At 42.3% G+C, this 17,470-nt stretch overlaps 1 protein-coding gene and 1 pseudogene across 4 annotated transcripts in view; both read left to right on the top strand.

Moving 5' to 3' along the window:
- The first annotated feature begins 5,267 nt into the window (after positions 1-5,267).
- LOC109264277 (macrophage-capping protein-like) lies at positions 5,268-6,308 on the top strand (annotated as a pseudogene).
- A 1,902-nt stretch (positions 6,309-8,210) lies between these two features.
- The window catches only part of PLA2G12B (phospholipase A2 group XIIB), a 30,397-nt gene continuing 21,137 nt past the window's right edge, over positions 8,211-17,470 (top strand). For 2 of the 4 annotated variants that reach the window (XM_019444501.2, XM_019444500.2), the window contains exon 1: positions 8,214-8,560. In XM_019444501.2, the coding sequence (XP_019300046.1) occupies positions 8,350-8,560 (211 nt within the window). In that variant the 5' untranslated portion in view covers positions 8,214-8,349. Of the gene's footprint in view, positions 8,561-17,470 lie in introns of all 4 variants that reach the window. The other 2 variants (XM_019444502.2, XM_019444499.2) reach the window with 2 other exon arrangements.

The raw sequence follows: 17,470 nt of genomic DNA, 5'->3' as shown, positions 1-17,470 counted from the left end.
TATATAAAAAATTTTTTTAAATCCTCTTCTTGTCTTAGTCATTGTAGCTAAATATTTGTCAATTTTGTTGACCTTTTAAAGTGGGATTTATTTTTGGAATACAAAAATGGTACAATATATGAAATGTAACACACCACAGTAATAGAATGGAGGAAAAACTCACATAATAATTTCAACTGATATAGAATACACATTTTAACACCCTGATAAAAAAAACACTTCAACAAACTAGGGGTAAAAGGAAACTTTCTCAACACGGTAAAGACCATCTATGAAAACTGAACAGTTAATATCCTCAGTGGTGATAGTCTGAAAACATTTTTCCTAAGATCAAGCCAAGGATGCCCACTTTCACCACTTCTATTCACCATAGTATTGGAAGTCCTAGTCAGAGCAGTTAGGCAAGAACAGTAACAGACATCTAAGTCTAATGGAAGAATTAAATTATTTCAGTTCACAGATGAGATGAACTTCTATGTAGAAAACTCTAAGTAGTCCACAAAAATCTCCCTCTAGAACCAATAAATGGATCCAGCAAAGTTGCAAAATATAAAATCAATACTTTTAAAAAAAGTTGCATTTCTATACGATAACAGACAATCTGAAAAGAAAAATAAAATTATTCCATTTACGCTAGCATCAAAAAAAATAAAATACTTAGGGACAGATTTACCCAAGGAGGTTCAAGATTTGTAAGTTGAAACTTTATTAAACATTGATGAAAGAAGTTAAAGACAAAAATAAATGGAAAATCATCCATTATTGATGGCCTGGAAGACTTAATATTGTTGAGATGATAATACACAAAGTAATCTATAGATTCAATGCAATTTCTATTAAAATACCAGCATTTTGTTTCTTGCAGAAATAGAAAAACCAATCCTAGAATTCATATGGAGTAAGGGGCCCCAAGTAGCCAAAACTGTTTTTATAAAAAACAAAGTTAAAGGCCTCATACTTCTTGATTTCAAAGCTTACCACAAAGCTAAGGTAATCAAAACTGTGATATGGGCTTAAGGATAGACATATAGACCAATAGACTGGAATAAAGAGCCCACAATGAATTCCCACAGACATGGTCAAGTGATTTTGACAAGGGTGCTAAAACCATTCAATGGTACAAGCAATGCTTTTTTCAACAAATGGTGCTGGGAAAACTGGGTATCAACATGCCAACGAATGAAATTGTTATCATACACCACATATAAAAATTAGGGTAAAGTGGATCTTTACAGCTGAAACTGTAAAAATCTGGAGGAAAACAGAGCATTATCTTCATGATACTGGATTTGGTGATGTTTTCTTGGATATGACATCAGAAGCACAGGCAATAAAAGAAATAGATCAATTGGACTTCATCCAAATTCAAAACTTTTGTGCAAAATTTAAAACTATCAAGAGAGTGAATGGCAATCCACAGAAGAGGAGAAAATATTTGCAAATCATGTATCTACAGAAGATTAATATCCAGGATATAGAGCAAATTCTTAAACTCAACAATAAAAGTAACTGCAATTAAAAACTGGCAAAGCAGCTTCCACAGTCATACAGGATGCTGCCAATGAAGGCTATTTCTCTCTCAATCCATCAGAACTACTGAGTCATGACCTGTATCACTGAGGGGCTAGAAGAAGCTGGGAGAGTGGCAGATAGCACTCTTAGATGGCATTAGTGACACACAGTTCCTGTGTCAGAGGCTGCTTGCAGAAGTCACTGGGATGGCTTGCATGTGGATTCCCCCTAGGTGGCACATGGGCATGCTTAGCACCCGATATGGCTCACCCATGCATCCCCAAATCCTGTGGCTGACTCCCAGTGTGCACTCCCGATGGTACTGGGGTGAGCTTTGGCAGATAGCTAGTGGGTTTGCACAGACATTTGGCTTGGATCTGGAGGCCATCTGGAGATGCCACAAACTTGAGGTTTAAGCCTGCCCTCAGTGAAGCAAAAGGAAGGCTGTCAGAATGTGATCTGGTGCATTACAGGATTGAGAGAAGACATTCAGATTTAATAATTCAGCCAAAAGAGAAAGCAAAAAACATTGAGCATAGAAGATCTGAGAAAGTCTTAGAATCCTTAGCAAGGATGACAGAAGTTATTTCTTTCCTAAAGGCAGTTATTAAAAACTGGAGATGACCCCTACCTCAAATGTGAAGACAGCAACACAAGACTTGAAAGAACATGAAAAATCAAAGAAACATGACAACACTAAAGGATCACAATAATCTTCCAGTAACCAAGTCTCCTAAGGCCAAGATGACCATGTAGAAGGACCCTAAGCTCATCCCATCCCACGTTTACAGCTAGGTATCACTCACAGCTGAGTAAATAAGCTGAGAATAATCGGAAGATGGGCAGCACAAACTCCATAACTAAAAGTAGAGAAGCTGCATCTGAGAGGTTAGGAAGGGCAGAAATGGTGGTCAGGACCTGCCCCCAGGAGGGAGGGAGCTGCTGGCACAGAATGGAGAAAGCACCAGAGAGCCCATATGGGAAAGACAAATCCCCATAACAGCTGTCCTTGAAAATCAGAGGGGCTGAATTCTATGAGTTTGTATGTAACCAGTGGGACTTGGGGCCTGGAGCTTTAAAAGTCAGCTGGTTCAGCACTGGGCAAGCCAGGAGGATGAGTGATAGCTGAGTCCTCACCCATAAGAGACAACAGCCCATGGGGAGGCAACACTTTGCATCAGGTCTGGGGTAAATGGGGAAAAGATCTGTTTATATGAATTTTGGAGTGTGTTGGGGGACTTCTGGACCAAAGGATCTGGCAGGAGCCATCTTCCTCCCCCCCAGTCCCCAGTGTAAACACAGAGCCACCTGCAGGAGGCAGTGCTGCACAGACACTTGCTACCTAACCTGGTAGCAGGGCACCTGCCCACAAGTTCTCCAAGCCTGCTGGCCTCTGCCCTGGGCTAAATGCAAATTTTGTTAATGCCACTGTGTGCCATGCCCTCAGCCATTGCACTTTGGGGGATCCAGCCAAGAACTAGTGACTCATCACCAATTATGCTAACACTGCCAGCCTGTTCTGGTGCCTTCCTGTGGTCATGTCTCCTGACACCCGGGCTGCCTGGGTTTCAGTAACACCAGAGATCAAGCACAGACAACAACAGGCGAAGAGTCAGTGCAGATGTCTGGACTGAAAGGAAAAGCGACTCAGACAAAATAGTAGGACTCAAGCAACACATGTAGGAGACTCCCCTGAAGTGGCAAGTTTCTGATAAACAGGGGACACTGCAGTGAAGGGCACTACAGGACCTCTTCTTCATAAAGCCACTACTCTCAAGAGCAGAAGATGTAGCTGACTTTTCCTAACACACGGAAACAGACACAGCAAGGTAGACAAGGGAGAGGAATAATATGTCCCAAATGAAAGAACAGGACAAAATCACAGCAGGAGATCTAAGAGAACAGAAATAAGTCATATACCTGATGAAGAGTTTAATTTTTTTAATGTTTATTTTTGAGAGACTGAGAGACAGAGAGACACAGAGAGAGGAGACAGAGCACAAGCGGGGATGGGGCAGAGAAAGAGGGAGACAGAATCTGAAGCAGGCTCCAGGCTTTGTGCTGACAGCTCATAAAGACACTCAGTGGACTTCAGAAAAGGGTAGAAGACATCAGTGAGACCCTTGACAAAGAGACAACATATCAGAGATGAAGAACTCAATAAGTGAAATTAAAAATACAACAGATGCAATCAATAGTAAGCTACGGGAAGCAGAGGAATGTATCAGTGACCTAGAGGATAGAGTAATGAAAATCAATCAAGCTGAACAGGTGAGAGATGTATAAATACTGCTTAATGAGAATAGATTTAGAGAACTCAGTGATACCATCAAAAGCAATAACATTCCTATTATAGGGATCCCAGGAGAGGAGAGAGAAAGGGGGCAGAAAATTCACTTGAAGAAATAATAGCTAAAAACTCCCCAAATCTGGGGAGGAAAACAGATCCAGATTCAAGAGGCACAGAGATTCCCTAGCAAAAGTCAACCCAAGGAGGTCCAACTAAGACACACAGTAATTAGAATGGGAAAAAATAGTGATAAAGAATTTAAAGGTTGCAAGAGAAAAGAAGACAGGTACATACCAAGGAAACCCCATAAGGCTATAAGCTGGTTTTTCAGCAGCAACTTTGCAGGCCAGAAGGGAGTGGCAGGATATATTCCAAGTGCTATACGGAAGAGATCTGCAGCCAAGAATATTCAATTCAGCAAGGCTGTCATTCAGAATAGAAGGAGAAATAAAGTTTCCAGATAAACAAGGGTAGAAAGAATTCATTACCACTAAAGCAGCCCGCTAAGAAATGTTAAAGGGGACTGAGTGGAAAACAAAAGCCGTAAGTCAGATTAAGAAAAATAGGAAGCACAAAAGAAAAAAAAAGAAAAAAAAAAGTTTATCTGTAAAATCAGGCAAGAGAAGACAAAAGGATGTAAAATAAAAGGCAATAGAAGAAATATCCGAAATATGGAGGGGAGAGGAGTAAAGAATGAGTTCAAGATTAAGGACCATCAGCTTAATATATATTGCTACACGCATAAGATGTTACATATCAACTGAATGGTAGCCATAAATCAAAACAGTAATAGATACACAAAAAATAAAGAGCAAGGAATCTAAGTTTATCACTAAAGAAAACCAGCAAACCATGAAAGAGAGAAAGAGAAGAAAGGATAAGAGGCTGACTACAAAAGCAACCACAAACCAAGTAACAAAATAGCAATAAATATGCATCTATCAATAATGTAAATGGACTAAATGCTCCAATCAAAAGAAAGGGTAACAGAGTGGATTAAAAAAACAAGACCCTAGGCGCCTGGGTGGTTCAGTTGGTTGAGCGTCTGACTTCGGCTCAGGTCAAGATCTCAGGGTTCGTGAGTTTGAGCCCCACATCAGGCTCACTGCTGTCGGTGCAGAGCCCACTTCGGATCCTCCGTCCTCCTCTCTCTCTGCCCCTCCCCAACTTGCTCTCTCTCAAAAATAAATAGAACATTTAAAAAAATAAAAAAAATAAGACCCATCTATAGGCTGCCTACAAGAGACTCATTTCAGACCTAAAGACACATGCAGATTCAAATGAGGGGATGGAGAAACATTAATCACGCAAACGGATGTCAGAAGAAAGCTGGAATAGCAATATTCTGTTGGACGAAATAGAATTTAGAACAAAGTCCGCAGGAAGAAACAAAGAAGCACTATACATAATAATAAAGGGGGCTGCTGGAGCTACCGAGCAAGGTGGTGGCAGAACTGGAAACAGCATGTACACATTCCTCCCCCAGACTGGTTCTCCATTCCCAGCCTGGGTGCAGGATCCCTGCCTGCATGTATGGTGGGTGGAGAAGCTGAAGCCAGTGAGTAGCACATGAGAACCAGGGCATCTTCCCTCTGGAGGGACTCCTACCTAGTGCTGGACAACGGTCCAGAGGAGCTCTCCCACTTGCACCTATGGATAGGACAGCAGCCATCCTGGGATGAACAGGGGGCCTGTGCTGTGCTGGTCGTGCACCTCAACACCCTGCCTGGCGAGAGGCTGGGGCAGCACCGAGAGGTGCAAGGCAGTGAGTTTGACCTCTTCATGAGCTACTTCTCATGTGGCCTCAAGTACCAGGAAGGTGGAGTAGAGTCAGCATTTCACAAGACCTCCCCAGGGGCCACTCTAGCTGCCACCAAGAAACTCTACCAGATCAAGAGGAAGAAGAACATCCATGCCACTGAAAGGGCACTGAACTGAGACAGCTTCAACACTGGGGACTGCCCCATCCTGGACCTGGGCCAGAATATCTTTGCCTGGTGTGGTGGCAAGTTCGACATCCTGGAGCACTGCAAGGTGCGGTACCTGGACATGGCCATCTGGGACAGTGAGCGACAGGGCAAGGCCCAAGTGGAGATTGTCACTGATGGGGAAGAGCCTGTAGAGATGATCCAGGTCCTGGGCCCCACGCCTCATCTGAAGGAGGGCAATCCCGAGGAAGACCTCATGGCTGACCAGGCAAATGCCAAGGCTGTGGCTCTGTATAAGGTCTCTGTTGCCACTGAACATCAACCTGACTAAGGTGACTGACTCCAGTCCCTTTGCCCTCAAGTTGCTGCTATCTGATGACTGCTTTGTGCTGGACAGTGATGCTTTGTGGCAAGCTCTACATCTGGAAGGGGTAAAAACCGAACAAGAATGAGTGGCATGTAGGCTCCACGTGGCTAAGGGCTTCATCTCCTGCATATGGTATGCCCCAAACACTCAGGTGGAGATTTTTCCCCAGAGTCATGAGAGCCCCATCTTCAAGCAATTATTCAAGGACTGAAAATGAGGATGGGCCTCTCCCTGCCCCCTACTTTCTCCTTCTCCAGCTGCCTGATTAGTGCTGAGGTGCCCCCATGAAGTTTCAATAAATGAGACTAGTGCTTTCCTGGAAACAAAAATAAAGGAGACGATGCAACAAGGAGATATACAACAATTGTAAATATTTATGCGTCCAACGTGGGAGCATCCAAATATATAACGCAGTTAATAACAACATAAGGGAACTAATCAATAGTAATACAATAATAGTAGAGGACCTTAAAACTCCACTTACATCAATGGACAGATCATCCAAACAGAAAATCAAAAAGCAAACAGTGGCTTTGAATGACACACTGGACCAGATGGATTTAACAGATATATTAAGAACATTCCCTCCTAAAAACAGCAGAATACACATTCTTTTCAAGTACACATGGAATGTTCTCCAGAATAGATCACATATTAGGCCACAAAACGTGCCTCAACAAATTTAGCCGGGAATGAGGGTGGGCGTCTCCCCTCCCTCTGCCCACTTTCTCCTTCTCCAGCTGCCTCAGTGCTGGGGTGCCCCATGGATGTTCCCATTTTCATTGTGACTGGGCCCCACAAATCATGCACCAGGCCCTGATCCCCACTTCACCAGTGACAGCCTGTCCATTTCTGAGTCCTTTCACCTTTGTGTCTCAGTTTTCTCACCTCTCAAACAGGAACGATATCCACCTTACTTCACAGAATTGATGTAAAACACACATACACTGGTTTGGAATATATAGATGCTTTAAGATACTGGTGGCATTGTTGTTCATAGGATTTTTTTTTTTTAAGTAGGCTCCATGCCCCTCACGGGACTTGAACTCACAATCCTGAAATCAAGACCTGAGCTGAGATCAAGTCAGATGCTTAACCGACTGAGCCACCCAGGTGCCCCCATGATGAAATATTTTTTAACCATTGCCCTTTCTGGAGTCTGAGTCTCTAGACAAAAAGATTTCTTATCCAAAATGAAGAAATGTAATTCATTATCTTCTATGGGGCTTGCCAGACTTTTGGGAGAGAACCTATATGACTCATTTGGTCCATAAAGATATCATTTATAGAGACTAGTGATCTCATGGAATTTATTTCTTCATGTGGCTAAAAGCAAAGTATGAACTGAAAGTGATGCCAAAACTCTGGACTTAGTCAACAGTCTTAAAGCCTAAACTTTCAAATTCTGTTTCTGATAAACCTTTAGTTAGTTTCTAAGCAGCTTGAGTAAAAACAACACAAGGAGAGTGGAGTTCCCTCAGCACCATCTCTGGGCAATCTGTAGAGATCAGACACTGTTGAGTGCAAATGAAAACGCTGCTGTAAGCAGAGAGGCAAAAATGTCCCAGCACCAGTGTGGCTGCACTTAGGAACTCTGCCGGGTTGGAGGACAGAGTCTGAGAGCCAAGAAGAGACTAAGGCAGAAGCCGGGGTCCCAAATCTGAAAGCCCACTTCACACACACTTAGAACACACGGATAATGTCCTGACCATTGGTCTGGGTGCCATTGTTAACCCACTGACATTGGGGGTTTCCTGAGCTCTCAATACATCCTCCTAAATCTCCCTAGAGACCATGCACAGATGACTGGCTTAGGGGTGGTGCTGGGATCTTGGGACAAGAGCTTGTGTCAAGAGGCTAGCCCTAAAGGCCCAAATTTGTAACTGATCAATAGGTTAACGAGTTGGTTGGGGGCAGAATTCCAATTGCTCCACCGCTCGTGCCTCCTACAAGTTGGCCAACATCTCCCTCCTCCAGGGCTGTGGAATCCACTTTGAAGTGTTCTCTCTGACTGGCCATCCCTCAGACGGGCCCTCCCACTGCCTAACCTTTACCCTTTCTAATTGCCCTGATCTCATCCCAACCTCCATTGCTATGTTTAAAGTCCACCTCTGGGGAACACACAGATTGAGTGTTCCAGATAACCCCCTTCCCAGTCCTGCTTGACATCTGGCCAGCAGGCTGCATACCTGGATTTCCTGGGACACTGGCTGGGGTTTGAGGAAAGACCTCAGCACCCAGCTGGCTTCAGGATGAAGCTGGCCACTGGCTTCTTGATTTTGTGGCTCAGCCTGTGGGGTGGCCCAGCTCGGAGTGACCCCAGCCCTGATGCAGAGGAGTCCTATTCAGACTGGGGCCTTCGGCACATCAGGGGCAGTTTTGAATCTGTCAACAGCTACTTCGATTCCTTTCTGGAGCTGCTGGGAGGGAAAAATGGAGTCTGTCAGTACAGATGCCGATACGGTGAGTGCATGCGCGGTTTCTCTTCCTGGTGGGCCTGTGAACAGTGGGAGCAGGGTCTCAGTCTGTCACACACTTTTCCCTGCCATTCACCTCCTAAGTCGGTTTGCCAGATTCAGCAAATAAAAATACGGGATTCCCAGTGAAACGTGCATTTCAAATAAACAACCAATAATTTGTTAATATATTTGAAATATTTGGGACACACTTACACTGACAAATTATCGGTTGTTTACCTGAAATGCACATTTCACTGAGTTTCCTGGATTTTTGCTAACAAACTTACTCCAGGGAAACGGCTTCATTTTAGTGAGCTTGTTGTGAGGCCATTACTTAGAAACAAGAAGTATGGGTGGGGGTCGGGGAGAAAATGAGGAGGTCTTCGTGAGGAGTTCCTAGGGATGAAAACTTGAGCTGAACATTCAGAGAAAATTCTACTGGGAGGTGAAACAGCTTCCTCAGTCACTCTGTGCTAAGCTTGGAGATGGATTCTTCTTTCCTCCTAATGTAGTTCACACCTCCCTGCCAGCTCTGTCAGTCCCTGATGGGCATCAGTGTGTCCGACCCTCCTAAGAGAGCTTACGGAGTATGACTGCCTCAATCAGCAATGGCAGGCCTTCAGGGGTTAGGAAGGGCTTGCTGCCAGCTGTCGCTGCCCACCAAGGACCAGGCCCTGAGCAGGTCTCAGACTGTCCCTCAGGCCTGGCGTCAGATGTACCGTTGTGAACGGGTAGGGCACTACCCTGCCTGAGTTGTAAAGAGGGTACGTGGGAGCCAGGGTGCACTTCCAGCTGCCAGGAATTGTCCCTGGTGTCAGTTCTTCCTTCTCCACGCTAGGAGTCAATTTAAGGGCAGCAGGAAGCGGGGGCCCTGGACCTTGCTGCTGGGAGGCAGGAGTAACTTCAAAAGGGGAGGAGAGTGGTTTTCGAAAGCATGCACGGTTTCATATAGCATTAGTTTTATGGTTTACGTTATCAAATATTTCATCATGGGATTGGAGATGGAAATGGTGAGTCAGTCTAGCCTAGCAGGAAAACATTTAAGAAATATTTTCTCCAAACACTTTTGAGAAAGAGAGAAAGAGAGAGAGACAAAAAAGCTGCATAATTGCAGGACTCACCCAATCAGTCTCACTCACTCCCTTTTTACCTGTGAGCAGGGGACATCACTTCCTTACAAACCATGAGTGACTCAATGGGTAATCCTTGAGGCAGAACCAAAAATCTTGCAGCATAAAAGTTTGAACCATATACAGTTATGGCGAACAAAAGAGTCGCATCTTCTATGTGATGATCCCTTAGGGCAAAAAGCCATCTGCGCTGGGCCTACCTGGGCTCCTGGCCCCATCTTCGGCCAACATGGGTTGGACAAAGGCAGGGGTGACTTGTCACTGGACTGTGCTCCCCTAGTTTGCATCAATGGTGCAGGGAGGGGGTTAACTCACTTCAGGTATTTCTTCAACACAGGTGCTATTTTCCTTCCTAGAGGCGATAGGAGACTTGGGTCTGTGGTTTAGCAAATAGATAACCACGAGGATTGTTTAGGAAAACAAGAGTCAAACCTTCTTCTTTCTTCTCTGGCAAAACAGCATTAAAAGATTTCAGCAAATTTTGGTTGCAAGCTTCTACCTGGGCAGGGGCAGCAGCTACTAGTGGGGGATGGGACAGTCAACAGAGACATTGCTGGAAGGCAAATAACTCCACTCACTCTGAAAACAGAACCTGTGCAAGGAGGGGCCTGAAAAACATACAAAATAGGGGGTTAAGCCTTATTACCTTTGGAACTTAGTGGAGCCAAGAACCTGGAGGCCATGGCCAAACAGCACAAAATATCTTCTCAGGTTGATTATGAATCAAGCAATCTTTGGAACAGAAAATACCTAATAATTAACTGGGTCTCTCTGTCCTTTTTCAGTTTGCTTTGTGGTACACTTCTTGTGCACCACGCCTCTATCCCCAAAGCAGTGGTTGTCAAACTCCTCTGCTTTGAAGTCTCTAGTGGGCTTAAAAAGACTGCTATCTTTCCCCACCCCCCACCACATTTCTGATTGGGTAGGTAGGTAGGTCAGGGGTGGAGCCACAGAATTTGCATTTTTAAAAGTTCCCAGGTGATCCTGGTGCAGGACCACATTTTCAGGAAAAAAAAAAATCAATTTTAAAGGTTACAATCTTTTGTCAGAGGAAATAATTTAGCAACAATTAGTCTACCAAAAAAATTTTTTTTCTATTTGATAAGTACTTAACCTCTACTTAAAACCATAGTTCTCTATCTTGGCCCTGTACTTACCAGCACCTGGGGGTCTTTAAAAACTCCTGTGCCCAATCAGAATCTCCATGGGCTGGACCCAGATGTCAGTATTTAAAAAAAAATTTTTTTATAGGTGTTTTTTAAATGTTTATTTATTATGAGAGAGAGGGCGAGCACAAGCAGGGGAGGGCCAGAGAGAGAGGGAGAGAAAGAATCCCCAGCAGGCTCCGCACTGGCAGCGCAGAGCCTGATGCTAGGCTGGAGCTCATGAACTGTGAGATCATGACCTGAGCAGAAGTCAGACGCTTAACTGACTGAGCCACCCAGACATGCCCAGATTATCACTGTTCTTAATGTTTCCCAGGTGATTACCAAGTATATGGAGCACTATTTTAATAGGTCTTTCATGGAGAACTTCAGCCTGTAGGTTGTTCTGACAGATGAAGGTGTGTTTGTGGCCTGGTAGCCTACAACATTGTGTCAGCATTGGTTTCCCCACTTCTTAGATCTACAGCAGCTTGTTTTCATGTCAACACATAAAATCTGTACTTGTTAAGGATCAGACTGTAAATACAATGAGATTCAGCAGGTATTAATAGCAGATGCAGCACAGCTGCTATAAGGGGTATGCACTAAATGTGATCAAGATTTCCTCTCCCCGCTGCCAGAGATTCTGATTCAATAGGTCTGTGGTAGGACCCGGGAACTGCACGGGAGGCCCTTGAACTAACCAGGCTTTGAGAAATACTAGTAATGGAAAAATCATGGGTTTGAAGTGGGGGTGTGTGTGTGTGAATTCCATTGCTGGTGACCTTGGGCAAGTTATCTAACTCTCTCAACCTTTGTTGACTCATGTTTTTTTTTTAATTAAAAAAAATTTTTTTAAGTGTATTTACTTTTGAAAGAGAGAGAGAGCATGAGCTGCAGAGCGGCAGAGAGGGAGACACAGAATCTGAAGCAGGCTCTAGGCTCTGACCTGTCAGCACAGAGCCTGATGCAGGGCTTGAATCCACGAACTGTGAGATTATGACCTGAGCTTCCTGACCTGAGCCAAAGTTGACCCTCAACTGACTGAGCCACCCAGGTGCTCTTGTTGACTCATGTTTATAAATGTTAGTAACACCTACCTTGCAAGGTTGTTATAAGAATTAAGAATTAGTGCTAGGTATGGAGCACGGCAGGTACCGAACAAGTTTTATAAATGTTATGAGAAATATGGCCTGGTAAACAGGTTAAATACGCATTCAGATTCTTCCAGCTCTCTTTCAACATAAACACACACACACACACACACACACACAAATCCCACAGGCTGGACAATACCTTCTCAGCTTCTGGAAGAAATCATCAAATGATAATTTAAGTGTTCTGTGCTTTTATGAAGGAGGAGGGTCTCTGCAGCAGAGTTTGTGTGTCTTGTAAATTATGATTGAAAGTACTGGTCCAAGGACACCTGGGTGGCTCAGCTGGTTAAGGGCTCAGGTCATGATTTTGGCTCAGGTCATGATCTCACAGTTCGTTGACACGGAGCCCTGCGTTGGGCTCTCTGCTGGCAGTGTAGAGCCTGCTTGGCATTCTCTCTCTCTCCCTCGCTCTCTGCCCCTCCCCCACTCACGTGTGCATGCGCATTCTCTCTCTCTCTCTTTCTCTCTCACAAAATAAATAGAACTTAAAAAAAAAAAAAGATACTGGTCCACACTCATACTTTGATAAAAAGACCTCATGATAGAGGTGCCTGGATGGCTCAGTCAGTTAAGCATCTGACTTTGGCTTAGGTCATGATCTCACAGCTCGTGAGTTCCAGCCCTGTGTCAGGCTCTGTGCTGACAGCTCAGAGCCTGGAGCCTGCTTTGGATTCTGTGTCTCCCTCTCTCTCTCTCTCTGCCCCTCCCCCCATCGTGCTCTATCTCATTCTCTCTCTCTGTCAAAAATAAATAAACATTAAAAAAAAGACCTCATGATGAATTTCTTCTTGGGTTTAGTTCTAGGAAAAAAAGTATCTCTAAATATCTTTTAATCTGTTTAAAATCTTAGAGCAAAATTTTATGAACCTGTGAGTTCGTATCTTTTTCCAGGGAAAGGATTCACATCCTTAATCAGATTCTTAAGGGGATCTATAGCTTGAAAAAAGGAAACAGCTACTGGTTTAGAGGCAAAGATTGTTCTTGTGCTAGGGTGACCAACTGTCCGGTCTGCTGGTGGCTGAGGGGAGAGGCGGGGTTGGGTGGGGATTCCTGGGACATGGACTTTCAGTACTAACACAGAGACAGTCCCAGGCAAACCAGGACAAGCTGGTCATCCTCCCTCCTGCAGTAACTTAATCTGTTTTAGTAACTGAAATAGAGTTTATTGCTTCAGTAAAATTGTCAGAGTTCTGCTTTGTTCCCTTGGTGTGTTACTCATGCCGTATTTGAGTGTTTCTGGAAGGACATACATTTCAAATAAAGTAGTCTGATTCCTTAGTAGATCTCTAGCAGAGCAAAGCTCCTGCAGGAGCCAGCTGGGTGGGGAGAAGGGACACACCCTCCCGGGAAGATGTAACCCTTGATCTGGGTAATAAAGCACAGAAGTTTTTATTGTTCTTTTCAGTGACAAAACTGAGAGGGAAGAAAGGTTGGGTCCAGGAGGCAGTGTGCATGCTTGTGGTAGAACTTGGGTTTTGTGTCTAACCCTCCTCTTAAATCTCCCTCATTTGTCTTTTGTGTCTGACGTGTTTTATGGTGTCTCAGTTTGTTCGGAAGGTTTTAATTTTCATAAGATCAAGTCTGTCAGTCTTTTCCTTTATGGCTTCTGAATTGTTTGCCTTGCTTAGAAAGCCACACTCACATCATGATTATAACAACCTTTTGCTAATTTTTTTCTGTGAAAGCAGCCATGTCTAATATGTAATAAATGAGTGTTTCTGTGTTCTAATTAAACTTTTTTACAGACACTAAAATTTGAACTTCATATAATTTTCACGTCACAAAATAATATCCTTCTTTTGACTCCCTCCCACCAATTATTTAAAAATATAAAAACAATTGTCAGCTGGAAGGTTATATAAAAACAGGCAATGGGTTGGTCTTGGGTCATCGTTTGCCAACCCCTGAATTAGAGGATCAAGTTGTCAGCCTCCCAATTCTATAAATAGCCAAAATCAGAAAATAAAATTAGTCTGTGGGCGTAGTCCATTATTGATGCCCAGACTCAAAACATCAAACTGTAAAGACTCATTGCTAAGCTCAACTCAAAACTACTCAAGCTATAATTTGAGGATATAGTAAATTATTTCTGCCCAGATTCAAACCATGGCCTTTTTTCTTAGAACTTTTCCTTCAAGCTTCATTCCTAAATAGAATTCCTGCAGCTATCATAAACTATCAAATAAATACAAAAATTAAAAATAACCAGCAGGACAGGTGGCTAGTGTCTGTAGTTGGCGTTCCATTAGCTTTCAAACTGGGATATCAGAATTTTATCTTCTATGAGTTATCAAGTACAAAAAAGGTAGAGGGAAACCCAGGAAACTGCGCAGAGTCTTCTGCAAAAGCTCTTTATCAACAAAATTATTAAAGGTGTAAGTTTCATCATAAAAATTATGCATTAGTTTCTTCATTAAAAATGTTCCTCCTGACTTCTATAAAGCTAGTATGTGTAGAACATTTGTAAAGGAACAATCCAAAGAAAAAATAAAATCACCATAATATTACCTATAAGAGACAATTCACATTTAATCTATGGCATAGTATGATTATTTTCATATGTGTATTTTGATTAATAACATTACTTAATACATTTTACCCATTCCCCAACTCCCAGTAATTCTGGCACACACACACACACACACACACACACACAGAGTAGGTTAGTAGGGTATCATTGGTAGGGTACATTTCTCAAGAACTTTGAAAAGTAATGCAGGGATTACTGGTGGGCTGGCAGACTCCATCAACAAGCACAGTACTTCTCCATTATAAATAAAAAATGTTAGGTGAAAATAAAACATTAGAAAAGATACGCCCTCAAGCTAGAATGGAATACATGGAAACTTGTAAGTTCCATTGAAGTGGAACACTAATGCTAAAGTAATGAGCAGGAGCTGAGCTAAAACCCTTGGGGTTTTTAAGATCACATGTAAACTCTAGGGGCTGAGGAATGGGTTTTAATACTCATACAAAGAGAGAAAGTGTAACTTTCACTTGTAAGAATTGGGAATCTGTAACTGAACAGTCTGTATAAAGCTTAAAGCCCGAGGAGCTGCCCAGTCTGTTTAAAATGGGTTAGAAAATATCTACCCAATATTTCAAGAAAGTAGCAGGGATGATTTCCATCCACCTGGGGCTGAGACTTAAAGGGGAATAAAGAACATCCACCAAAAAATCACTACTCCAAACATATTCTATTCACACATGTGGCATTTGAACTTAAACAGTTGGCCTGATGTGAGTTTCCCAAGCTGAGAAATTAACATAAATACTAGTGTCTCAAGGATCTTAAGGCTCCTAGAGCCACAGCAAAGGTAATTGAGGAACCAATATGTAGTACATGACCCAGGGCACAGAAATTCCTTCAGGAAAAAAGAAAGCCCTTCTGAAGATAACGTCTTACTGAAAAATTATACACTATGTGAAAAAATAATCAATCAGGAGGGAGAGACAGCAGACATTAAAAAAAATGACTTGTATCCCAAAGACTGGAGATTATAAAAGAATTTTTGAAATCATTAAAGAAATAAAACAAGGACTAGAAAACATAATAAAAAGACAGAACTCGGTGAAAATGAATACATAGATTTAAAAGAAGAATCAAATTGGATTCCAAGAAGTGAAAATTATAGTTCTTGAGAGAGAAAAAAAAACAGCAGATGGGTTATATAGCAGATTAGTGAACCTAGAGAGAATTAGTGAAATGGAAAATAGATTTGATGAGCTCGACAAAATTCAGCACAGAGAGAAAAAAGATGGAAAATGTAAAAGAGAGGTTAAGATATACGAAGGACAGAATTAAGAAGATTCATCATTCAGTAGTAAGAACCCCAGGAGAAGAAAGTAGGGAGTATGAAGAAAAGAAAATATTCAGACGGTGGCTGTGAATTATCCGAGGTGGAAGAAACCAGGTCTTCAGATTTTTCCAATCAAGATAAGGATATACAATCCACATCTAGATACAGTGTAGTGAAACTGTGAGGATGTGGAGAAATTGGAGCCCTTGTGCAATTGTAACCCTTGTGTTGGGAAGGCAAAATGCTACAGCTGCTGTGGAACACAGTTTGACAATTTCTCAAGAAGTTCAACATTGAACTACCATATGACCCAGCAATTCCACCACGTAGGTATATGTATGCCAAAGAATTGAAAACAGATATTCAAACAAATATTTTTGCACACAAGTGTTCATAGCAGCACTCTTCACAATAGCCAACAGATGAAAACAACCAAAATGTCCATCAGTGGATGGATGAATAAACAAATTGTGGTATATTCAGAGAATGGTATATTATTCAGCCATCAAGTGAAACGAAGTACTGATACATGCTACAACACAGATGAACCATGAAAACATTATGTTAAGTGAGAGAAGGCATATATATTGTATGGTTATATAGTGTATGGTTCCATTTATTCAAATATCCAGAATAGGCAAATCTCTAGAGACAGAAAGCAGATTAGTGAGGGGTGCCTGGCTGGCTCAGTTGGAGGAGCATGCAACTCTTGATCTTGGCGTTGTGAGTTTGAGCCCTATGTGGGGTATAGAGATTACTTAAAAAAAATCTTTTAAAAAAGTAGATTAGTGCTTGCCAAGGATTGGGAAAAGGGGAGAATAGGAAATGACTATTTAATGAACATTTGGTCTCCTTTGGAGGGTGATGAAATGTTTTTGGAAGTAGACAGAGACAATGGTTACACAACACTATGAACGTACTGAACACCACTGAACTGTGCACTTTAAGATGGAAATGTGAATTTCACCTAAAAAAAAGAAAATAGACTTCATCAAAATTAAAAACTTTGGCTATTCAAAAATACCATCAAGAAAGTGAAAAGACAAGGGGCTCCTGGGTGACTCAGTCAGTTAAGCGTCCGACTTCAGCTCAGGTCACGATCTCAGGGTCCGTGAGTTCGAGCCCCGCGTCGGGCTCTGGGTTGATGGCTCAGAGCCTGGAGCCTGCTTCTGATTCTGTGTCTCCCTCTCTCTCTGCCCCTCCCCCATTCATGCTCTGTCTCTCTCTGTCTCAAAAATAAATAAACGTTAAAAAAAAAAAAAGAAAGTGAAAAGACAAACCACAAAATGGGACAAAATATCTGCAAAGAAGATATATATGTGAGTGGCCAATAAGTACAGGAAAAGATGATCAACATAATTAGTTATTAGGAAAGTGCAAATCAAAATGACCATTAAATACCACTCCACACTCATTATAATGGCTGTAATAAAAAAGACAGATTATAACAAGTAGAGGAGAGGATGTGGAGAAATTAGTACCTTTATACATTGCTGTAGGGAATGTAAAATTGTGTCACCACTTTGGAAAATAGTCTGTTAGTTCCTGAAAATGTTAAACAGAGTTAGCATATGACCCAGAAGTTTCATTCCTATGGAGGAAATGAAAACATATTGTCCACACAAAAATGTTTGTGGTGGCATTTTTCATATTAGCCAAAAAGTGGAAAAAATCTAAATGTT

This window comes from Panthera pardus, unplaced genomic scaffold, assembly GCF_024362965.1.
Source record: "Panthera pardus isolate Hobbes unplaced genomic scaffold, ASM2436296v1 HiC_scaffold_22, whole genome shotgun sequence".
NCBI classification, from domain to species: Eukaryota; Metazoa; Chordata; class Mammalia; order Carnivora; family Felidae; genus Panthera; species Panthera pardus.
This window is presented reverse-complemented; position numbering and strand designations above follow the sequence as displayed.